This window comes from Podarcis melisellensis (genome assembly GCF_964234715.1).
Source record: "Podarcis melisellensis genome assembly, chromosome: 2".
NCBI classification, from domain to species: Eukaryota; Metazoa; Chordata; class Lepidosauria; order Squamata; family Lacertidae; genus Podarcis; species Podarcis melisellensis.
Genome location: NC_138529.1, coordinates 109,526,902 through 109,551,449, shown reverse-complemented (window position 1 = coordinate 109,551,449; position 24,548 = coordinate 109,526,902). Strand labels below are relative to the sequence as shown.

General features: G+C 47.3%; 1 protein-coding gene across 1 annotated transcript in view; it reads left to right on the top strand.

Annotated features, from left to right (window-relative positions):
• ABHD16A (abhydrolase domain containing 16A, phospholipase) overlaps window positions 1-22,187 on the top strand; it is a 31,765-nt gene extending 9,578 nt beyond the window's left edge. Inside the window, exons 4-20 of the mRNA XM_081902497.1 lie at window positions 1,260-1,346; window positions 2,249-2,334; window positions 3,205-3,278; window positions 3,965-4,078; window positions 5,138-5,252; window positions 5,397-5,498; window positions 6,249-6,312; window positions 7,238-7,287; window positions 9,495-9,618; window positions 10,676-10,780; window positions 13,146-13,209; window positions 15,868-15,924; window positions 16,138-16,200; window positions 17,049-17,125; window positions 19,211-19,309; window positions 20,055-20,101; window positions 21,828-22,187. Coding sequence (XP_081758623.1) covers window positions 1,260-1,346; window positions 2,249-2,334; window positions 3,205-3,278; window positions 3,965-4,078; window positions 5,138-5,252; window positions 5,397-5,498; window positions 6,249-6,312; window positions 7,238-7,287; window positions 9,495-9,618; window positions 10,676-10,780; window positions 13,146-13,209; window positions 15,868-15,924; window positions 16,138-16,200; window positions 17,049-17,125; window positions 19,211-19,309; window positions 20,055-20,101; window positions 21,828-21,911 — 1,412 coding nt within the window. The 3' untranslated portion in view covers window positions 21,912-22,187. The remainder of the gene's footprint in view (window positions 1-1,259; window positions 1,347-2,248; window positions 2,335-3,204; window positions 3,279-3,964; window positions 4,079-5,137; window positions 5,253-5,396; window positions 5,499-6,248; window positions 6,313-7,237; window positions 7,288-9,494; window positions 9,619-10,675; window positions 10,781-13,145; window positions 13,210-15,867; window positions 15,925-16,137; window positions 16,201-17,048; window positions 17,126-19,210; window positions 19,310-20,054; window positions 20,102-21,827) is intronic.
• The last annotated feature ends 2,361 nt before the right edge of the window (window positions 22,188-24,548 follow it).

Here is a 24,548-nt window from a genome sequence, read left to right as displayed (position 1 = left end):
ACTGTAGTTGCCCAAACGGGGCGAGGGGAGAGGGAGTTAACAACATGTTCAGAGGAGCCTTCAGCTTTGCAGAAGGACAGAAAATATTTTTACCAAAAAACAACAGCAACTGATGTCCGGGCCTGCCCAGTAGCTACAGAATAGTGATTGTTTTAAAAGAAAAATGGGTGTGTTATGTTCTGCTTGAGCCTAACAGCATATAGTAAAGGTAAAGGGACCCCTGACCATTAGGTCCTGTCGTGACCGACTCTGGGGTTGCGGCGCTCATCTCGCTTTATTGGCCAAGGGAGCCGACGTACAGCTTCTGGGTCATGTGGCCAGCATGACTAAGACGCTTCTGGTGAACCAGAGCAGCGCACGGAAACGCCATTTACCTTCCCGCCGGAGCAGTACCTATATATCTACTTGCACTTTGATGTGCTAAGAACAGGGACCGAGCAACGGGAGCTCACCCCATCGCGGGGATTCGAACCGCCGACCTTCTGCTTGGCAAGTCCTAGGCTCTGAGCATCCTGGAAAAAGGGAGACCCAGCTGGCAGAACCCTGAACAAAAGCATTCCTGCCGGGGAGTGAAGGTGAACGGCAACATTTTGTGGCTGGCCCCACTGGTTGCATTTTTCGGATCCTGCCGTCCTATTGATGTGCACAGTGCAACTGCCAAGAGTTTCAACATGCATAGGACGGGTGAATCGCAGCAATGTGATGGGTAATGGGGGCAGTGGAGGGGCCATTCTCATGCAGGCAGCCCTCTGCTGGCTGCCAGTGCTCTTTCACATAAGCACACCGAACGGCTTTCCCGCTGCAAGCGCTGTGCTCGGGAGCTGCTGGCCTTTGCCCTTTGTGCACTGATGGCAAATCGCATGCTTCTGTGTTCTTCCCATGGGATAGAACAGGGGTAGGCAACCTAAGACCCAGGGGCCAGATGCGGCCCATTCGCCTTCTCAATCCGGCCCGTGGACGGTCCTGTGTTTATACCTGAGTAGAATGTGTGCTTTGATTTAAAATGCCTCTCTGGGTTATTTGTGGGGCATAGGAATTTGTTCATTATTATTTTTTTCAAAATATAAACCGCCCCCCCCATATGGTCTGAGGGACGGTGGACCGGCCCACAGCAGAAAAAGGTTGCTGACCCCTGGGATAGAATAAACGTTCTGAGCGCAGTTATCGCTGTAAGGAAAGCATCCCGTGCAAAGCAGTCTCTTGAGGTTCCTAGCGCTTGTTCTGACTGCCTCCCCCTCTTTACCTGTCTCTCTTTCCAGGGTATTTGACGATGTCGAAAGTTGTTGCTATCTCTCACTATGCCGGGACCATGCTGCTCTTGCTGGCAGGAATCGCCTGCCTCAGAGGTGAGCGTTTCCTGGAGTCTGAAGGCTATTGGCAGAAATGGGGAACCTATGCCCCCTGCCCAATATCCCCAGACTACAACTCACATCATTCCTGACTAGGGGCAATGCGCGCTGGGGCTGACGGGAGCTGGGGGTTGTATTCAGCTACGTTTTACTCAGAGCAAAGCCATTGAAATTGATAGACCCAAGTTAGCCAAGTTCATTAATTTCTGCAGGTATACTCCAAGTAGGACCAGCATTGACTGGAACCCAACAATGTCTTGGAAACCTTATCCATTGAGTCAAGAGCCACCATTGCCTTCCTTGGATTTTGGTGGCATGAAATTGTCCGATTCATATTTTTTCTGTAGGGCCCTCAATGCATTTAAGCATTTGCATGTTTCCTTCGTGGGTCTTGGAAGGCAGTTCACAACATGTTGGGGGCGGTGGGGAGGCTACCTAGAAGCTATCACACCACACCGCAATTATGAAATCAGTAAAACAGAAAGAAAACAGCAGATTAAGCAAAGTAAACATGACGATTTGCGTCCAGCTAAAAGCAGACTGGCTGAAATCAATAGACTTTAGTTAGTCGCCACTGATTTCAGCGAGTCTGCTTCAGATTTTGACTTACTTGGATTCAACCCACCTTGGCAGGGTAGCACAAGGGAAAAAGTCACGTCTGTGTCCCAAGGAGCTTCCAAACGACACTTCGACTGGGAGAACAGCCAGTAGGCAAGAAGGACAGGAATAATATTTGTGATATCAAGGGGTTAAACGAAAGGCTTTATAGAAGAGAGAGCTTTTGAGGAGGGGTGGGAATAAAGTGAGTGGGGAGGTGGTGCTTTGTGGGTGCTGAAGCAGAAGAGGCAGCCAGATGCTGTAGGGCTTCAGTCCCTGAAAGCTTTTCCTCCTCTTCTCAGGCATCGGTCGCTGGACAAACCCCCAGTATATCCAGTTCATCACCATCCTAGAGGATGCACATCGGTATGGCACCCCTGACCACAAGGTAAGAGTGGCAGCGATTGACAGGCCCCATCCTGATTGACTCCCAGGGCCCTCCCATCACCTCCTGACTACCCTCTAGGAGCTGCAATCCCAACTTCTAGAAGGCCGCAGGTTCCCCATTCCTGATCTGTTTAGACTTACTCCTTGCCTTTCCTGTAGCTTCTCTGTGGCTTGTAGTTTTAAGGAAGCGCCATGCTGTCAGGGACTGTGCTGAGGAAGGCAGCGCTGAGGAAGTACGGTGGCAGCCACCCCCTCCTCCTGATCCTGAATCTTCCCAGAAGCAGGAGGACAGTATAGATTTGGAACAGTGTCTTGCAGAGGGGCATAGTTCAGAAGGCAGAAGCTGGGAAATACTGGATGGGGAACAGCTTGGAGGAGAAACGCTGGAAGAGAGAGGGTTAACAGATTCACTGTCTCTGGAAAGCATCCATCCGCTTTCCCTAAGGTCAAGGAGAGCTGAGAAAGTGGCAAAACAGAAAGCACAGAGGGTACAAACTCAGGTTACAAGACATAGGAGTAATGTAGATTAATAGGGATGGAAGGGGAGTAAGCCTTAATTGGGAGCACCGCCGTTCTAGAGAGATGCGTTCTGTTGTCTCTCGCTGTGACTATTAAAGATTCTAACTGGTAAGAAGACTCCTTTTCCTTTGTTCTGCTTATCTGTGGCCAAGGGGGAGGAAGCTGATTCCCAGAAGCCTGACACATGCTTCGCAGTTGATCCCGGGGAAAATATTGAGCGTCAACTGAAATGGGCGAAAGGTTTGCCTCTTGCCCAGCCTGTGTCTGAAAGGCTATTGAGCCAGAAGCTTTGTTGACCCATTGATTCAGCGCCTACATCCGTGATTTTTCTCACGCTTTCTCCGCATTGCAGAAGAAACTCGCCAGTTACAACTTTGATTTCCGGAGCTGGCCTGTGGATTTCCGGTGGGATGAAGCTACGAGTCGGTGAGTGGGTTGGGAGGAAACAGGAGTCTGGCCTCCTGGTCTCTTCTCCACTCTCCACATTCCTTATCCATGAAGGCTGCTGGTGTTTCCTGCTATAGGCTTCCCTGCTATAGTTAATCATATTATGCTTCGGTGGATGTCAATGTACATAAAGTCCACAATTATAGGGTTGTAGAGTTGGAAGAGATCCTGAGGATCATCTATTCCAACCCTCTGCACTGCCGGGATATGCAGCCGTCCCATGCAGGGATCAAACCTGCAACCATGGCATTATCAGCATCACACTCTAACCCACTGAGCTATCCAGGATCTCCAGACATCTTGGAAGACGCATCTGAACGGCACCAGCTGGGGATTTGCATGCTAGCCAGTGCATGATGTCTCCAAGTGATGTGGAAAGAGCATTCATCAGCTGAGACATTTCATACCTTTGTGGTTGCTGTGCGCATTCTTCCTTGGAGACTTTGCACATTCACCGGCAAATGTGTGAAAATTCCAGCGCACCATTTTTGCACGTTACCTAGTTGGGGTACATAGCTGCCTAATTACCTCCCAGATACGCATATGTTCTCCGCTAACCTGTTGCCCTCCAGATGTTTGGGGATGGAGCTGACGGGACTTGGAGCCCCTGGAGGGCGCCAAAGAGAAGAGAAGTCATGGTATTCACTTCCAACTCCCTCCTGCAGGTCAGATTCCCGAAACGTTCCTCTGTTGCGGTCAGAACCAAAGCACCGGAGTGCTGTCAACGGCTTCAACGGCTTCCTCCACGCCCTTAAGAAGCTGCCCTGCCAGATTGCCAGGTAAACCTCCTCTTTCGCTCTTTGCCCCTTTGCAAAGTATAGCTCAGAAGCATGAGCCCCTGCCTGCTGATGCCCACAGTTATCAGTGTTTGGCCTTTGACATGCCAGGAGCCCAACTTGAATGTGTTCTAAGGACTGGCTGTCTCATTTCCTACTCAGGGTAGGGTTTTCATAGTTAACCAGGGTCTCTGTTTTCAATTCATAGAGTCCTTTCTACAGGTCAGTTATATTTGCATTTACATTGTTGTCATAGACATGGTGAGGTTGGTGGGGAGAAAGAAGGCAGGTAACGATCCGTATAATAATCTGTCTCTCTACCCCTCAGCCCAGGTCGTTTTATTCACAAAAGAACCTTTTACAGAGTGTTCGTAAGAACCAATCAGATTTCTTCTGAGCATTTCAACAAACGCCATGTGGGGACAAAGTTAAACTACAAACACTAGTTAGGCATGCATACTTTTGGGTAAATGAATGAAAACTACAAAGGAGTGCATTCAGCAACCCCGGAGGTCATAAACAATCAATACACATGATAAGAAGGATGGCCAGGAGGACAGCAATCATTACCACCTTTATGTGAGACCTGTTTCCTGGCCCTAAGATTAACATCCTGGGATTAACATATCAGAAAAGCTACAGCAAAGAAACTGCCCACTGTCTTTGATGACCCAGGACGCCTGTCTGTCTAAGTGTGTACGTGACTTGTGAAGAAAGAGAAATGGAACAGGGATGCAGAGGTGTGGGTTGATCAAGAATCATATCAAAATAGTTTAAACCCAGTCAGCACAGTGCTTTCATTGCTGACACAGATGGCTTACTCTATATTTGTTATAATTCCTCATTGCAATCCCACCTGATCACTACAGTTCTTCATTTGTTTGCTTGTTTGTTTTTGTCGTGGGTGCAAGAGGTTGAAGAGCCCAGAGCATGGTTGACTGGGGGTGCAATGAGCCCCAAACTTTCCACTGAGTTTTCCATCCATGGTTGGAGACTCCTTCAGCGTGGTGGTTGCATATTTTGGAGACACCGATCCCTTATTTTTCCTTTATTTCTTGACAGCTTCATAGTGGCTCACACCTTTGGACGACGCATGCTGTACCCAGGCTCCGTGTATCTGCTACAGAAGGCCCTCATGCCCATGTTGCTCCAAGGGCAGGCCCGTCTGGTGGAGGAAGTGAGTGCCAGCTAGCAGAGAAGCTGCGATCAGTTTCTCCGTAGCCGGACGGCACGGAAGTGCTGCTTCCCTACTTTTGTTTTGCTCCTAGGAAGCTAAGGGGCTTAAATCCCAACCGTGCTCTGTCCCTCTTGTATGTTGCAGTGCAACGGGAAGCGAGCGAAGTTGGCGGCTTGCGATGGAAATGAAATCGACACCATGTTCATGGACCGCAGAGAGACCTCTGAGCCGCAAGGCAGGAAACTGGTGAGTTGACACCCAAGGACCAGCGCCTAAGATCTTGTTCGGTCATCCAGTGCTGTGCAGGGGCAAGAGACGAAGGAAAGCAATAATAATAATAATAATTCTTAATCATTTATTGATACCCTACCCATCTGGCTGGGTTTCCCCAGCCACTCTGGGCGGCTCCCAATAGAATATTAAAAACACAATAAAACATCAAACATTAAAAACTTCCCTAAACAGGGCTGCCTTCAGATGTCTTCTAAAAGTCAGATACAGTGGTACCTCGGGTTACATACACTTCAGGTTACATACGCTTCAGGTTACAGCCTCCGCTTACCCAGAAATATTACCTCAGGTTAAGAACTTTGCTTCAGGATGAGAACAGAAACTACACATCAGCGCAGCAGCAGCAGCAGCAGGCCCCATTAACTAAAATGGTGCTTCAGGTTAAGAACAGTTTCAGGTTAAGAACAGACCTCCAGAACGAATTAAGTTCTTAACCCGAGGTACCACTGTAGTTGTTTATTTCCTTGACATGGGATGGAGGGCGTTCCACAGGGCGGGTGCCACTACCGAGAAGGCCCTCTGCCTGGTTCCCTGTAACCTCGCTTCTCACAGTGAGGCAACTGCCAGAAGGCCCTCAGAGCTGGACCTCAGTGTCCGGGCTGAATGATGGGGGTGCAGACACTCCTTCAGATTTGGCTTGCTGCAAGGTACATCTCCCTCTGGCTTCAAATGTAATAGCTTCCCTCTCTCCCTTTGTCTTCGCAGGTGATCTGCTGTGAAGGAAATGCGGGCTTTTATGAAGTTGGCTGCCTCTCCACCCCGCTGGATGGTATGATTCAAGTCTGTCTTTTTTCCCACCCAAAAAGAAAGCAAAACTGTTAGGGTTAGAATGGAAGGTTCTCCTGGAACTTTTCATTGTGCTGTTTGAAAGAGGGAAGCACATTTGGGCGCAACTGTTCTAGTTTCATTTTTCCAGCTTGGACAGAGTTGCTTAACATTATGAGTCAAGATGGAGATTCTCAGAACCTGATTCAGGAATTTTTGACTGTGGTGCTGGGGACCTGTGAATTGCCTTTTGCTGCCTCTTCAGATATTTCTGGGACTGAGCCAGAGCGCAGGGGGCTTTATCATCTGTGCAATTCTCCACTAATACGTGCCCTTCCCTGGGATGCAGAGATATGCTTGGCATGGATACGTCCAAATGCTGCTCTTCAGTTGCTTCTTCACTTGATAAAATGAACGGCAATTCCTTGTTTATTGCAACTTGGAAGCGGCGCCGCACGAACAAGCCAACAAGCGAAAATGTCCTTTGACCAAAGAAGCAGAGGCGACATTTTGTGAAGCTCGTGGGGACCTGCTTAGGGCAGAACCTGCTGGGCTTTTCAAGCCCTTGTTCATGAGATGCATTCCTCATTGACCAGGCCTTTGGCTGTTGAACATCCGATGCCCTTCTAAAATGTGTTGTGGAAGAGGGGAGGATTATGGGGTTGTTTTTACTTTTATTATGTATTTTTAAAATATATATTGTGATTTTATGTTGTGGGTCACCCTGAGATCTACAGATATAGGGCAATATACAAATCGTATCATCATCATCATGCCAGACACCCATGACAGCACCTCTCCCCACTTGCAATTTCCAGCAACCAATGTTTAGAGGCGCACTGCCTCTTGACGGTCAAGTTAAAACGCAGCCATCATGCCCACTGACAGCCTTACCTCCTATGAATTCACCCTCTCTCTTTCTCTTTTAGCTGGATTCTCAGTGCTGGGATGGAATCACCCCGGATTTGCGGGCAGCACAGTGAGTTACATCAAGATTTTATTATTTTTATTTTTTTAAATCATTTTTTAAATTTTTCCAATAAAAACAGTCTATTAACATATCCATATAATCATAATCATGATCCAATTAAAAACAATAAACTAAAAAAAACCAAATTACAGTCCAAATTATTAATTATTACAGTGGTACCTCGGGTTACATTTGCTTCAGGTTACATACGCTTCAGGTTACAGACTCCGCTAACCCAGAAATAGTGCTTCAGATTAAGAACTTTGCTTCAGGATGAGAACAGAAATTGTGACCCGGCGGCACAGTGGCAGCAGGAGGCCCCATTAGCTAAAGTGGTGCTTCAGGTTAAGAACAGTTTCAGGTTAAGTACAGACCTCCAGAATGAATTAAATACTTAACCTGAGGTACCGCTGTAATTTGTTCTGGGCTTCCCATAGTCTGGACCTGTAGTATATCTCTAGTATCTTCCTGCCTTATTCTTCTTGTTCTCATATTTTCCACATGCGATTCTCAATCATGTCAGAAATCATATATCCTTTCCTCCATTGAGTACAGCTTTGTTTGTGTATATATATTTTTTCAACTGTCTGTTTACCAGTGCAGCTTTTCCTGACTCCATTCCAATCTTCCAATCCAGGCTGTTGTCCAAGTCTAATTGTTAAATTATTAAGCATAGTGTTTGCAATTATTGAGCATACTGTTTGCAAGTTACGTCGAGATTTTAAATTGGGTTACTTTTAGGGCATCCAGTGGATGTTGTCTGGATAAATCCAATTTAGATGGACCCATTTGGAATCGGGCACGGGGCGGTGGGTGCCTGCCTGCCTCCAGTGGTGAGAAAGATGTGCCCTTCCATTTAGACATTTCCTCAAGTCACTCAGAATTCTGGATATCGAGGCTTCTCTCTTCCTGGTCTCTGCTCTCTTGATTTGCACTGTCTCCCTTAATAAAAGAGAGAGCAGCACAGGAATTGGTCTTTCCACAAGGAAGGGTAGGTCCCTGCCATCCAGGTTGCAGGGACAGAATGCCGTTCCGTTTAGCACTGGATCAGTGCTGGAGATTCTAGCACAAAAAACCCCCTGCTTTCAGGCTCATAGGCTCTAAAAGACATGCCACAAAAGGAATGGGGAAGGAGGAAGAATTGGAAAAGGTTAATGATAATAATAATAATAATAAATTTATTTAGAATTTATACCCCGCCCATCTGGCTGGGTTTTCCCAGCCACTCTGGGCGGCTTCCAACAAAACAGTATAATACAATAACCTATTAAACATTAAAAGCTTCCCTAAACAGGGCTGCCTGCAGATCTCTTCTAAAAGTTTGGTAATTATTTTTCTCTTTGACAACTGGTGGGAGGGCGTTCCACAGGGCGGGTGCCACCACCGAGAAGGCTCTCTGCCTGGTTCCCTGTAACTTGGCTTCTCGCAGCGAGGGAACCGCCGGAAGGCCCTCAGCACTGGACCTCAGTGTCCGGGCAGAACGATGGGGGTGGAGACGCTCCTTCAGATATACTGGGCCAAGGCCGTTTAGGGCTTTAAAGGTCAGCACCAACACTTTGAATTGTGCTCGGAAACGTACTGGGAGCCAGTGTAGGTCTTTCAAGACCGGTGTTATATGGTCTCGGCGGCCACTCCCAGTCACCAGTCTAGCTGCTGCATTCTAGATTAATTGTAGTTTCCGGGTCACCTTCAAAGGTAGCTCCACATAGAGCGCATTGCAGTAGTCCAAGCGAGAGATGACTAGAGCATGCACCACTCTGGCGAGACGGTCCGCAGGCAGGTAGGGTCTCAGCCTGCGTACCAGATGGAGCTGATAAACATCTGCCCATGGACAGCTGTGAGTCTAAAATCACTCCCAGGCTGCACACCTGGTCCTTCAGGGGCACAGTTACCCCATTCAGGACCAGGGAGTCCTCCACATCTGCCTGCCTCCTGTCCCCCCAAAACAGTACTTCTGTCTTGTCAGGATTCAACCTAAATCTGTTAGCCGCCATCCATCCTCCAACCGCCTCCAGACACTCACACAGGACCTTCACCGCCTTCACTGGTTCTGATTTGAAATATAGGTGTGCCTGAAGGATAAAATAAAATAAAAGCGAGAGGAAGCAGAGAGGAAAGGAAAGCTCTCCTTGATCAGGCAAACAGCCTCACAGCTCTCCCATGAGTCTTCACTCCCAGCCTCTCCTTGCGCTGACCACTTCCCTCTCCTGCCTCAGGGAGTGCCGCTGCCTCAGAATGAAGCCAACGCCATGGATGTAGTGATGCAGTACGCCATCCACCGCTTGGGCTTTTTCCCTGAGGACATCATCCTCTATGCCTGGTCCATTGGGGGCTTTACAGGTAAGAAGCGCTGCTAGCCAGAGCTGTGAGGATTTATACCGCCGTGATAGGCAGGGGGAAATGGATTAGCCAGAGATGGGCTGGAACAGGCAGGAGAACAACAGCATGTGATTTGCCACTGGATTCCTGGGAATATGCGCAAGGCCTTGTGAAGGAAACCCTTCTTGAAGGCCTAATACTAATAATTTATTATTTGCCTAATAATAATAATTTACTATTTATACACCACCCATCTGGCCGGGTTTCCCCAGCCTCTCTAGGCAGCTCCCAACAGAATTAAAAGCAAAATAAAACATCAAATATTAAAAGCTCTCCTAAATAGGGCTGCCTTCAGATGTCTTCTAAAATTCAGATGGTTGTTTATTTCCTTGACATCTGATGGGAGGGCATTCCACAGGGAGGGCGCCACCACCGAGGAGGCCCTCTGCCTGGTTCCCTGTAACCTCACTTCTCACTGGGAGGGAACCGCCAGAAGGCCCTCAGCGCTGGACCTCAGTGTCCGGGCTGGACGACGGGGGTGGAGATGCTCCTTCAGGTATACTGAACCAAGGCCGTTTAGGGCTTTAAAGGTCAGCTCCAACACTTTGAATTGTGCTCAGAAACGTACTGGGAGCCAGTGTAGGTCTTTCAGGACTGGTGTTAAATGGTCTCAGCGGCCACATGATGTCATCCCCCTGGAATTGGGTAAGGGGGGTATTTATGCCCAGAGATGGAAAGTCCATATAGCAGCCGTCCTTTCCCCCACGAGTTGACACAATGCACGATCTGCCAGTAAGTTCTCCTTCCACAAGCCGGTGCAAACAAGGCACGTCCAAGCCTTCAAGAAACCTTGCTAACAAACAAACAGTTCTGATGCTTCTAGCCATAAACAAGAGCGGGGAGTTGGAATAATATTATAAGTTTTGGGAGCAGGAAACCTCAGCCTTAGGATGGGAAGGAGTCAAAACTTGGTGGTAGTCAAACAGGAGCTGAGTGGCGTCGAGGCTCCGTCCAGCGCACATTTGAGTCCTCCAATAACTCCTCTTGTCTCTCTCTCTTCTCTCCTCCAACCCAACAGCCACTTGGGCCGCCATGTCATACCCGGACGTCAGTGCCCTTATTCTGGACGCCTCCTTTGATGACCTTGTTCCTCTCGCCCTCAAGGTCATGCCGGAAAGCTGGAGTAAGGGGAAGCAAACAGAAAATGCACATCTTTTTTTTCTATGCTCAAATGGTTTCAGACCCTTTTATTTGTTTTGTTTTGAAATAAAATCCACCCCACCACAGAGAGTTAATATGCTATATTTCTCAGTCTGGGACTTTCCATCTCCCACCCCTAAGTGCTCAAACCATTCAGCACCCTAGCAGTAACCCTTGGAAGCCCCTCTCTGGTACACATTTTGGGGGGTTGTGCTGAGATTTCAGTGGATGCCTGTCAGTAAGTACATTTCCCATTATGAGATTTGAAGCAGGAACTCCCGTGTTTATAACCACTTTACTAGTTCTCTGTTCACTAGCAAGCCATCCTGGGGGTCTCCTTCTCCCCTCCATAATTTGGGCTCAGGGGATCCCTCACCTTGATTTTTGTTCCAGTTACAGATAGGTAGCCGTGTTGGTCTGCCATAGTCATTACATGGTATCTGAAGAAGTGTGCATGCACACGAAAGCTCATACCAAGAACTAACTTAGTTGGTCTTTAAGGTGCTACTGGAAGGAAATTTTTTTGTTTTGATTTTTGTTCTAAGTCACGATCATATCTCTCTCCCCCTGCCCCAAATGTTCTTTGGCACAATACCTTCTTGCCATAAAGTGCTTCTCCCTTTGCCACCTAAGCTCTCGTCTTCTCTATTTTAGCCATACCTTTGTAAAATATGTCACTGTGCCCCACCAAGATCCCCAATCTTGGACAGGCATTCGTATGAACCAAATGTGTGGTATTTGTGGTTTCTGTTGTGGCTGCCGTGTGTTTCCCCAAAGAGTAAGGGGAGGGTGTTCTAGAGAGGATTCCCCCCCCCCCATTCGAAGGGGCCTTGCGGTGTTTACAAAATGTACAGGTTGAGCAGATATTTACTAGGGCACGGGAACTGTGTGCAGGCAGCAAATGTCAGCCCAGAATCCTGAAATTCTAAAAAGCTGTGGGTACAGCCCTCTAGATGTGCACTTTAGGGGTAAACCCCACAGATTTCAAAGAAACAGTGCTGTCTTACACACTCAGACAAATAAACAGTCTATCCTGGCACTGTTTGTTCTAACGCAGCGAATCTATAAGATTTTCCCAGCCTGGTTGCCCAGAGATCCTTTTAAGTGAAGATGCCAAGGCCTGTACATGAAGCCATTCACATGCAAACCCTGTTCTCTTATCGGTGGGTTTTGATCCCTTTCCTTTAATGCCACATCAATATCATAGAACGACCCTTTGCAATGCAGCAATCTCAACTAAAGCATCCATGATGGATGGCCACCCAACCTCTGCTTGAAAACCTCCAAGGAAGGAGAGTCCAACACCTCCCGAGGGAGTCTATTCTTCACCACACTTGGCCGTGAAACCGCTTGATCCCCTTGTTGCCCTTTAATGAAAGATATATCCTAGGTGACAGGCTATCCAAACAGGCTTAGGTGATCTATTTATTATTAATTAACGAATATTAATGATTAAATTTGTAAACCATCCTATACCCACAGGTCTCAGGGCAGTTCACATCATAAAACCAAAATACAGTCGAACCTTGGTTCTTGAATTTAATCCATTCCAAGAGTTCGTTCGACTCCCAGAACAGTTCGAAAACCAAGGTGTGGCTTCCGATTGGCTGCAGGAGCTTCCTGCACTCAATCGGAAACCACATGCCGGATGTTTGGCTTTCGAAAATCATACGGAAACCGGAACGCTCACTTCTGGTTTTTGTTCGCCCAGGAGCCGAAACATACGAGCTTCGAGTCATTCAGCTTCCGAGGTTCTACTGTGTAAAAACTCAAAATACATAACAGTGGTACCTCGGGTTAAGAACTTAATTCGTTCTGGAGGTCCGTTCTTAACCTGAAACTGTTCTTAACCTGAAGCACCACTTTAGCTAATGGGGCCTCCCGCTACCACTGTGCGATTTCCGTTCTCATCCTGAGGTAAAGTTCTTAACCTGAGGTACTACTTCCGGGTTAGTGGAGTCTGTAACTTGAAGCATCTCTAACCTGAGGTACCACTGTAATAAAAACAAAAAAAACCCCAATAACACTCCCTCTCCCCAGCACATTTTTAAAAGGCACTGGATGTCAGTCAGCCCAAGGTCTGGTTAAAGAAGAATGCTTTTTCCTAAAGATGTACAATGAAGGTGCCTGTCAAACCTCTCTAGGGAGGGATCTACTAAGCGTCCATTTTGTCTGTGCCACGTCCTGTCAGTGACCAGCCCTCTCTCCCATCTCCACAGCACAATAAGTGGTGATTTTGGGTGGGGGGAGTTAAGCCAGGTTACTGTGAAAACTATGGAAGAGGATTGAGTTACGGACGTCCTTGCTGGTGGATGAAGCTGATCTAACACTTTCCCTTCCTTCCGCAGGGGGCTTGGTAACCAGGACTGTCAGGCAACACCTGAACCTAAACAACGCGGAACAGCTTTGCAGGTAGGCAAGCAAAGGAAAAACTGGATAGTCAAAAGCGCTCACAGGAAAATAAGAAGAAATTAGCATACGTGTTGACGTCTAATCTTTGGAATAGTGAAGCTGGGTTTTGCACTGAAAAGCCGGGGTGGAAATGAGCTGGTTTTAAGAACAGGCAGGCTGGTGGCCCCCGGACGGATGGGGTGGTTTTTCCTTCCCAGGAGAGTGCAGCTGGCTGTCCACTTTTCAATAGGTTTTTTGAAAACTCAGCCTGTTTCCTTGGCTTTTGACTGAAAGCTTTTATTGCCTCGCACAGATTGCTCTCTGGTTGAATCGATTGTAATGAAATTTCAGGCTTGTTGCCGGTCGGGAGGCTGTAGCTTTGAAAGGCAGCTTGGAAAACACGTGACGTTAAATGTTAAACCCTTCAGCTGAACGGTTGTCACTTTTATTGGAGCAGTAGCCGGGATCCCCAGATCACCAGGAATACTTTTGGGGGGAAGGGGGGAAGAAATGGAACCAGGGCAGATTGGGCTTCGTTGCAAAATGCTGGATTCCCTCACCTGGCGGAAACGTTTTGTCCGATTGGTGTGCTGAGGAGAGAGATCCGGTGCTACTGGGATTGGGGATTTATTGAGATTGTGTTGTGGAACAAGGGAGGGTCAGTCTGTAGCAAGACGGAAATCTAGTACCACACATGCTGTGTTTTAGCTGTTGTGGCCAGAGCAATAGGCTAATGTAAAGAAATAACCATGTCTTAACATTTGGATGGCACGCTAACGGGATCCTGTTCAGAATGTGATGGGATAGATGTTGGCTATTTGCAGTTTACAGTGGTGCCCCGCAAGACGAACGCCTCGCAAGACGAAAAACCCGCTAGACGAAAGGGTTTTCCGTTTTGGAGGCGCTTCGCAAAACGAATTCCCCTATGGGGTTGCTTCGCAAGACGAAAAAAATCTTGCATCCCCCCGCGGGGTTTTTTCGCTTTTTTCGCCCTTTTCTTAAGCCGCTAAGCCGCTTATCAGCTGTTCCGCTGATAAGCCGCTTAACAGCTGATCACTGGAAGCCGCTTGACAGCTGTAGCGCTAATCCGCTAAGCTGTCAATGGGCTTGCTTCGCAAGACGAAAAAACTGCTAGACGAAGAGAATCGCGGAACGAATTCTTTTTGTCTAGCGAGGCACCACTGTAGTAGCGCTGCAGAGAGCTTGCTGGGGAGACCATGCATAACAAGGAACTCAAAAATAACTTTAACAAGGTTTTAATAACAATAACAAAAACTCCTTTTGCACTAAAGATAACAACAAACATGACCCAACCACCAACCCATCCCCCAGTGTAATAAGAGAGCAATGCCCTGCTCCTTATATACTATGCCCAAATGCTGACACTGCTAAATTAACACAACCTAGCAGCACCTGCTATGTTTCACAGCTGTAAGACTGGGTCTCGTTACTTGTCCTGGCCCTTAAAGACATACACAACTTGTGAAACAATAATGAACCTTCACATTTTAAACAATAGAGACCTCTTCCCTCGCTGCTGGAAATTCCATCAGAGACCGACTTTGAGTCTTTGCCTTCTATTAGCCTTCAGCTGCCTGGTGCCTTTCAGATATTGTCTGACTACATATCCCATCGTCCATTGGCACGCTCTTGGCATTGCAGTCCCAACGACAACTGGGTTGTACCATGTTGCTGAAGGCTGATCCACATAGTACTTTCCTAGATAGTTATGCTTTCCCTCAGAGCCACCAAGGACCAGAAATTAGATGCTAGTTAAAATGAAAGCTGTGTGAGTTGCCAGCCTCCAAATTAAGGCTTGACCATTTGCTGGTTACAAGCATGACAGCGTCTGCTTTCAACTGGAATTTGGCCCCAGGTCTCCTTGCAAATGAGCACTCTTAGCTAGCTGGACTACATGAATTCAACAGACTCGGCGGCTGTGTTTAGGCCACCGCATCTCAGCTTTTTAAGCCAAGATATGTGTGGACCTGCCGTGAGGTCCCTTTGCATCAAGACACAATTAAACCAAGACTTTTCTGACCACAGCTTCCCGTTTTCATCCATACTGGGAGGCTGCAGTTACCAGCTTGGGAACAAGCCAAAATCTCAGCATCAACTTTCAGCCGCGGTTTGTGATCCTGACTTGTTCCAAACCATAGTTTCTTGCTTTGGACAGAACAGGAAGTTAGAATGACAGTGGTACCTTGGGTTAAGTACTTAATTCGTTCCAGAGGTCCGTTCTTAACCTGAAACTGTTCTTAACCTGAGGTACCACTTTAGCTAATGGGGCCTCCCGCTGCCGCGGCGCTGTCGGAGCACGGTTTCTGTTCTCATCCTGAGGTAAAGTTGTTAACCCACAGTACTATTTCTGGGTTAGCAGAGTCTGTATGTAACCTGAGGTACCACTGTACTCAGAAGCTTCTTGGTTTCATTGTGGCTCATGCAAACGGAGGAGCCAAAGGGTCTTTGTGCACAGGATATGATTGCCTGAACCGTGCCAGTATCTGCTTCAGATAGGATATTTTATAGCCTGCTCTTCTTTTGGGGAACTGCAGTGCAGTGTACCTATGGCTTCTAGCCAATCTCCCAGTCATTTGTCTCGTTGAGCCCAGTTAGCTTAGCTTCATCAGCCGCAGACAATCTTCAGACAACGTCTTGACATGGTCTCCTCCTCTTCAGATACCAGGGCCCCGTGTTGCTGGTGCGCAGAACCAAAGATGAGATCATCACTACGACGTGAGTAAAAACTGCAGTGGAGAAAAATTGCCTGCTCTCCGGCCGGCATTGCTAAGCCATACCTGTCCCAGCTGAGATGTGAAGGATGAGATAATGGAAATCTTGCTTCTACATAATTGCTGTCCCTCAGAGAAGAGGATGGCCATGGGGAAAACCTTTGGTAGAATACACAAGAATAATACAGTCTAACTCTATGCACTTCTGGTTCTCTAGGGTTCCTGAAGACATCATGTCCAACAGAGGGAATGATTTGCTTCTGAAGTTGTTACAGCACAGGTGAGCAGATGTTGAAATCACAGTCTCAGCTGCAGCATCTCAAAATTATCGTCGGTTCCCTTGCTCTCACATTTTCTCCTGCATGACATGACTACTGCCAGGGCGAAGATAAAACCGGCTTTCCCACTAACTTGAAGAGGTTCTGAAAATAACTTACGTGGCTCTTTTGTTGGTTGACATATAGCCACATTGCTGTTGTTTAGTCGTTTAGTCGTGTCCGACTCTTCGTGACCCCATGGACCAAAGCACGCCAGGCACCCCTGTCTTCCACTGCCTCCCGCAATTTGGTCAGACTCATGTTTGTAGCTTTGAGAACACTGTCCAACCATCTCGTCCTCTGTCGTACCCTTCTCCTTGTGCCCTCCATCTTTCCCAACATCAGGGTCTTTTCCAGGGAGTCTTCTCTTCTCATGAGGTGGCCAAAGTATTGGAGCCTCAGCTTCAGGATCTGTCCTTCCAGTGAGCACTCTGGGCTGATTTCCTTCAGAATGGAGAGGTTTGATCTTCCTGCAGTCCATGGGACTCTCAAGAGTCTCCTCCAGCACCATAATTCAAAAGCATCCATTCTTCGGCGATCAGCCTTCTTTATGGTCCAGCTCTCACTTCCATACATCACTACTGGGAAAACCATAGCTTTAACTATACGGACCTTTGTCAGCAAGGTGATGTCTCTGCAGGGTAGCCACATGCCCTGATTTTTTTGGTAACCCCACTTTTTCACCATCTCTTAACAACTTCTCTGTGTCACTGCCTTTCCCTCTGTACCCAACACCGACCTTCCTCGCTTTTATTTTTTTGTTGTTGCTGCTGGTTGTGATCCGTTTCAACGAGCTTCTCCCTGCCCCCAGGTATCCCAAAGTCATGGCCGAAGAGGGCATCCGAGTCGTACGAGAATGGCTGGAGGCTGCCACCCCCATGGAGGAAGGTAAAGTTGTCAAGTGCCAGGACATGAGCAGACAGCATGGTCCGCCTCCAGGTCTGATGTGCTACAAACTTCCCATCAGCCCCAACCAGCGTGGGCAGTGGTCTGATGGAAGTTTGGGGGCCACGACATCTGGAGGCTAATATCACGTTACCTAAGGTAAAGGTAAAGGGACCCCTGACCTTTCGGTCCAGTCGTGGCCGACTCTGGGGTTGCGGCGCTCTTCTCACCTTATTGGCCGAGGGAGCCGGCATACAGCTTCCGGGTCACGTGGCCAGCATGACTAAGCCGCTTCTGGCGAACCAGAGCAGCACACGGAAACGCCATTTACCTTCCCACTGGAGCGGTACCTATTTATCTACTTGCACTTTGACGTGCTTTCGAACTGCTAGGTTGGCAGGAGCAGGGACCGAGCAACGGGAGCTCACCTCATCGTGGGGATTGGAACCGCCGACCTTCTGATCGGCTAGTCCTAGGCTCTGTGGTTTAACCCACAGCACCACCCATGTCCCTTCACTTGTGCAAATCTGCAATAGTGCCTTAGGTTGGGCCAGGTATTGCGGACAAGCATAAAAGTTAGCAGCGGTACAGAAGTACCTCCGAAAGCTTCAGACTTCTTCTTTTTAAAAAACTTTCTAGGCATGTGTTTTTGGCATTTTACTAAATGAGGTGGGGCAGCACTTGATTTATAAGGGTTCGGGCTTAGGGAGGGGGCACTAGCGTCTGGGAAGCGACCCCCCTTCATCATTCTTTGGGGGCGAGTCGGAGGACCATTCTGGGGATGAGTCAGGCTGGTGTGGAGTCACAGGTGTCTCCCCCTTCTGCGACAAGCTCCCCTCCCCGCACTGGAATCCCAGAACCAGACAAGGCATGAAAAGGGCGGGGGAGAGATTGGCTGCATGCAGGCGTAGTCTCTGATTGCTTGGGGAAAGCTCTGGAGAAGAGGGGTCTTAGACAGCTGTGGGGAAGCAGGGACTTTCAGTCTCTGCAACTGATGCATGGGGTAAGGCAGGCACCCCCAAACTCGGCCCTACAGAAGTTTTGAGACTACAATTCCCATCATCCCTGATCACTGGTCCTGCTAGCTAGGGATCATGGGAGTTGTAGGCCAAAAACATCTGGTGGGCCGAGGTTGAGGAAGCCCTGGGATACGACCTACCAGAATGAGCTGCTGTGCTCATCTGGTCTGACACTCAGCCAAGTGAAGATCGTGGGGTTTTTTACTAATAAAGAGTTACAGTGGTACCTTGGGTTAAGAACCTAATTCGTTCTGGGGGTGTGTTCTTAATCTGAAATTGTTCTTAACCTGAGGTACCACTTTAGCTAATGGGGCCTCCCGCTGCCGCCATGCGATTTCTATTCTCATCCTGAAGCAAAGTTCTTAACCTGAGGTACTATTTCTGGGTTAGCGGAGTCTGTAACCTGAAGCATCTGTAACCCAAGGTACCACTGTAATTCCAACTTTGAACGGTGTGATTTACTGCTGGCTCGCTCTTTTGGCAGCTGCAGTCACTCAACAGAAGGGAATAGCACCCTCTCTAGAATAGCGTGGGGGGGACGGACCTCTGGACCAGGAGCTGTATGCAACCATTCTGACAGACTCCCTGGGCCATACACCTTTGCCTGGCTGGAATGTGTCTGTGAACCCTGATTAACTCTGACAACGCCTCTTGCTTGCCTGAATGGATGGCGAGAGAGGGACGTGGGAATGTTTATCAAAACTTTCCCACTGTGCAAAGATTTTTAATTTTTTTAAATATTCCCGTTTCCCTGGCCCTGCCCACCACCAGCATATAGATGCAGCCTGTCAGCTGAAATACATTCCCTATTGGCGTGCTCAGTTGCCTTTTTAAAAATAAGCTGTGTGGCCAAAGATGAGAGAGAGGGAGTGGGGCTAAAGGTGGACCCAAATTAACTGCATCTGCAAGGGGAAAAAAGTTAATATATAAACTAGAATTCCCAGATGTGCCACAGAGTGTCAAGGAACTTTCCATTTGGCCGCTAGGGCAGCGCACTCAGCTCTGCAAACCTACCGACATTCAGGCAGCCAGGCCCTCACTCATGCTAACCTCTTACTTGCCCCTGCAGCCTCTGTTTATAGCCGCTACGAAGTGGAGGATGACTGGTGCCTGTCTGTCCTGAAGTCGTACAAAGCCGAAGATGGAGAAGAGTTTCCCTGGAGTGTCGGTGAGGCCTGTGCTAGAGGGGAAAAGAGCAGCCAGGAGGGAATAACAAGGAAGGGAAATGGAATGGGGTTATGGAATAATGACCAATCGGGCTTGAACTGGCTAGCGGCCACGTTGGCCGCCAGAAGAGTGAGCATGATTGGCCGGGGGCCTTGTCCTTCTTGGTACCTGTCCTGGAATTAGCCAGTGGTGAACTTGCAGCAACCGGTCCCTTTGAACGTAACTTGACCAATTGTGAGTTTAGAACAGACTACTCAGTGTTGGAATGGGTGGGTAGAAGAGGTGCAAATGAAGACTATTTGACTCCCATCATCCCTAGCTATCAGGACCAGTGGTCAGGGATGATGGGAATTGTAGTCCCAAAACAACTGGAGGGCCGAGTTTGCCTACACCTGCTTTAAAACAATCAAAAGTTAAAATACTAAAACAGCTTAAAATTACCTTGGCTTTCTTAGTAGCCTGCTGTGCAGTTTTAGCTTCTCCTGTGGGCTGAGAGCTAGCTGTTCTGTGGTTTTGTTATCGTGGTTTGTGTGGTGTTGCATCTCCCCCACCCCTCTGGTATCTGTACAGATGTACAGTGGGTAATAAATGTTGCCGTTTTAAAGCCATCTATCCCCACATTTTGTGGTATCGAATTATGCCCCTAGAAGAGGCAAGCTGGACTGTGTTGGGTTGGCCATACCAGTCCCGGCTGCCTGTTTCAATCCCACTAACCTCATCCCTTTATTGAATTTTTTTCAAACAAGGTGATGACATGACTTCTGAAGGAAGACGGCAGCTTGCACTGTTCCTGGTGAGTTCCAAGACATATCGCCCCTCCTCAATTGCCCTGTCGGAGCTAGGGCTGTCTATTTATTTAGGCTTCTTCTATACTGCTTTCCATGATGAATGACCGCAAAGCTCTTCAGATCTCAAGGTCCTGTCTGCAGCATCATCCCCAGAATGCCATGCAGTGAATGGTCCTGATTAGATAGATAGATAGATAGATAGATAGATAGATAGATAGATGATAGATAGATAGATAGATAGATGATAGATAGATAGATGATAGATAGATAGATAGATAGATAGATAGATAGATAGATAGATAGATAGATGATAGATAGATAGATAGATAGATAGATAGATAGATAGATAGATAGATGATAGATAGATAGATAGATAGATAGATAGATAGATAGATGATAGATAGATAGATAGATAGATGATAGATAGATAGATAGATAGATAGATAGATAGATAGATAGATAGATAGATAGATGATAGATAGATAGATAGATGATAGATAGATAGATAGATATAGATAGTTTTTTAACATATCATTTCCAACATTCATATAACATAACTTCTTATCTTATACAATACCTTTGACTTCCGTCAACACCTCTGATGATTTTCCGTTCTTTATCACTTATTCTGCATTTCTTAGTTTTCTCTATTACTCTTATCATTAACTAATAAGTCTCCTCATAGTCTTACTTGTAATATTTCCAATAATCCTCCTTACAAAACTTCTATTCTACAATCCTACTAGCGTGATCTGTTCATTACTATTACTTTTCAAGTAGTTCATATATTTAAACTGTGAGTGCTCCAGTTTACCAAAGGTGTTGTGGGCTTTGAAGACTCTCGAACTCAAGATGAAAGGGAAAAACATGCTAAGAGGAAGGCACACTTGGTGAACCCTCACCGTGATCAACTCCCACCTAGAAACCTATGTCCCCACTGTGGAAGGACGCGTGGATCCAGAATTGGACTCCACAGTCACTTATGGACTCACTGTTAAGACCGTGTTCATGGAAGACAATCTTACTCGACTACGAGTGATCATCAAAGAAGAAAATTGTGGTCTGCCCAGCAGGCAGCAAAAGCAGTTCTGGGTTTTGCCTGGGAAGGAGGGAGGAGTTTGGTTCTTACTTTAATATAATTTGTGCTTCCCAACACACAAATCAAAACACTACCATCCTTCGAAATTCATTCTTCTCCAATCGTGTGTGTGTGTGTGTGTGTGTGTGTGTGTAAAGGGAAAGTGTGTACAAATGCACATATTAGTGAAAATAACATACAAAAATCCGTTAACAGGGGGAATTGCTTGCAAAAAAATTATTAGGCATAATTATATGCAAAACCCTGTTGATTAGGAGAAAGAAATTTTTTGTGGAGACTTTTAAAAGAATAAAACAAAATTGCAAACTGTGCAGAAACATTGTGAACTAAAAGACAGGAGAAAGGAGAAAATTGCCCACTCCTAGTTTCACCTCTGACCTGTTTGGGGAGCAGGGCGGGGAGAGCAGCAGAGATACTTTATCACAAAGCTCAGCATCATTTTCCTGTACATTCTGCCCTCAGATTGTCTCCTTCCTCCCCCATGTCCTCACAATTGGTTACTGATTCTCCGGCAAAGCTAAAGGATTATTGCTTCCGTTGCCCAAGTTTGCATGTTTGTTTCCCCACTGCCTTCCTCACCCCGTCCTTGAAAATCCATTTTAACCTTGTTTTCTCTCCTTCTCACTCCACAGGCCCGCAAGCACCTCCAAAATTTTGAAGCGACGCACTGCACACCGCTCCCGCCCCAGGAATTTCACCTCCCTTGGAGCTTATAGCACCTCCGTCACCCCTGCGCCAATCAAGGCTTCCTGTATTGATACCTGACCACCCAACGTAGTCCATCTCCTTTTCTTGTGTGTGTGTGTGTGTGTGTGTGTGTGAGAGAGAGAGAGAGAGAGAGAGAGTCTGACCATCTCTGCTACCCTCCTACTGCAAGCTGTAAATCTGCTTCCTCTCTCCTGTAATATTTATCCTCCAACACCCTCCTTCGCCCAGAAAATAAAACCACACACAGTTGTAGAGGTTCACAATAAAGATGGTATTTTTTTATACTTACCGAGTCTTTTCCTGGCCCATGTAACTTGGGAAAGGTGGGTGGTGAGCAGGGGGTCTGCCAGCCTTACTGTATGCTTGTAAAACATCATCATCATAATAATAATTTATTATTTATACCCCACCCATCTGGCTGAGTTTCCCCAGCCACTCTGGGTGGCTCCCAATCAAGTGTTAAAAACAATACAGCATTAAATATTAAAAACTTCCCTAAATAGGGCTGCCTTCAGATGTCTTTTAAAGATAGGATAGCTGCTTATTTCCTTCACACCTGAAGGGAGGGAGTTCCACAGGGCGGGCGCCACCACCAAGAAGGCCCTCTGCCTGGTTCCCTGTAACCTCGCTTCTCACAATGAGGGGACCGCCAGAAGGCCTTGGCGCTGGATCTCAGTGTCGGGGCTGAACGATGGGGGTGGAGATGCTCCTTCAGGTATACAGGATCGAGGCCGTTTAGGGCTTTAAAGGTCAGCACCAACACTTTGACTTGTGCTCAGAAACATACTGGGAGCCACATGAACCACTTATAAACGCCATCTCCCAACTCCTCAAAAGATTCCATCAACGGTGTCTCAGAAAAATAATTCACATCACTTGCGAAGACAGGCAAACCACCACCAGTGTAATGGAAGAAGCAAAGATCACCAGTGTTGAAGCAATGATTTTTGAACATCAACTTGGTTGGACTGGTCATGTTGTTCGGATGCCTGATTATCGTCTTCCAAAGCAACTACTCGATTTCAAACTAAAAAATGGAAAGATAATGCTGGTGGTCAACAAAATAAGGTTAAAGGCTCTCTCTTTTATGGGTTCTGTTGGTTTAAAAAATGCTCTCACAAAAGACCAGGGCAATGCACAGCGATATGGTTGGCATCTGTCTCAAAAGACAGTGGATTGCACCTTTGGGGGTGGTCAAACCACTGATGTGGCTTCTGAGACCGGTAACTCGTAACTGCTGCCTCCTTTGTTGTTTTTGCTGTGTTAGCAGCACCAACGTGACCTTTTGGGGGCACCAGCCTGGACAGTTTGTATGGAGGCCCCTCAGTGAATAGGAGGCCCTGCTGGTCTTCCCACAGGTGGGGGCTGCCCTCGGGGGTCTCCTAGGCTCCCTTCCCCCCTTGATGGCCTTTGATTCCCAGTTCAAACATCAGGTGAGCTTGATTTGATTCCCACCCGTCTTATTCCTGATGTAGCTATTCACTCACCCATTGTTCCCTGGGTTTGCCTCAGGCGCCAAAATGTCTTGGGCCAGCTCTGGCAGCAAGTGTGGCAGAGATAGCCCTGGCAAGGCTTCGGACCAAGAGAATGGACACAGGCTATGAACTCGCCCGCTGCACCAATTCTGCTTCAGTGCTTCCTCTAATTCCCCCAGAAAGTGAGTTTTCTCTTCCAACATCCTGAAGCTCAGCAAAAACAAAATGAAAAACAGGACTAATACAATTCTAGGCTACACCAACAGAGGTAAGAGTGTTGAGGTCGAAGGATATAACAGTATACCACCAAACATGACTAGAGCAGCAGCTTTAGGTGGGCCAATGTGTGCATCGCTTAATGCCCTTGTTACAGCTCTCTGTGGTTCTGCACTGCTCAAAAGGGTGATTCGGCATAAAATCCAGTTTATGCGAAGTCAGCAAATGCTCCCAAAGACCGCACAGCAGAATTCATAAGAATTTAGATACCACTTCCAGGGCACACAGCTTCAACCGCTTGGAGCATCTCTTAAGTGCTGAAACAAACATACATTGCACTGTTCACGATGGCAGTCCCCCTCCTGGGTCCTATATGTTCTTTCCTTGTAAAACCTAGAATATGGCAACAACAACAAAAGTTTGGCTTCATTCATTGCACCCTCATTGGAACTTTTAACGTCTCTCTTTTTAGTTGCCCTCTACACCCTCATCCCACTTGCAAATTTGCAGGTGCCCTTGTTGCAGAAAAGCAGAGTTAGGCAAAAACAGGCCAGTTTAGTAGCCGCAGCATGCTAACAATGTTTTTTTAAGGGGGTGGGGACGGATCCCGAAAAATAACTTTCCACACTGCGCCATTTTGTTGCATCTCCCACATGTCATATAATGAAACTGTTCATTTGCTCCCTGTTAACGGTGTCCTCATTTTGCTGCTCGGCCATCTTTGTACTATACGTTCAAGGCACTATGATACTACTTTTATCAGTCATGGCTTTACCATCCTGGGAATTGTAGTTTGTTAAAGGTGCAGAGAGTTTCGGGGGGGCTACCTATTCCCCTCAGAGCTACAATTCCTAGAGTTCCCAAGGAAGAGGGATTGGCTTGCTAAAGCACTGGGAATCGTAGCTCTGGGAGGAGGAATAGGGGTTTTCCAACAACCCTCAGCAGCCATAACAA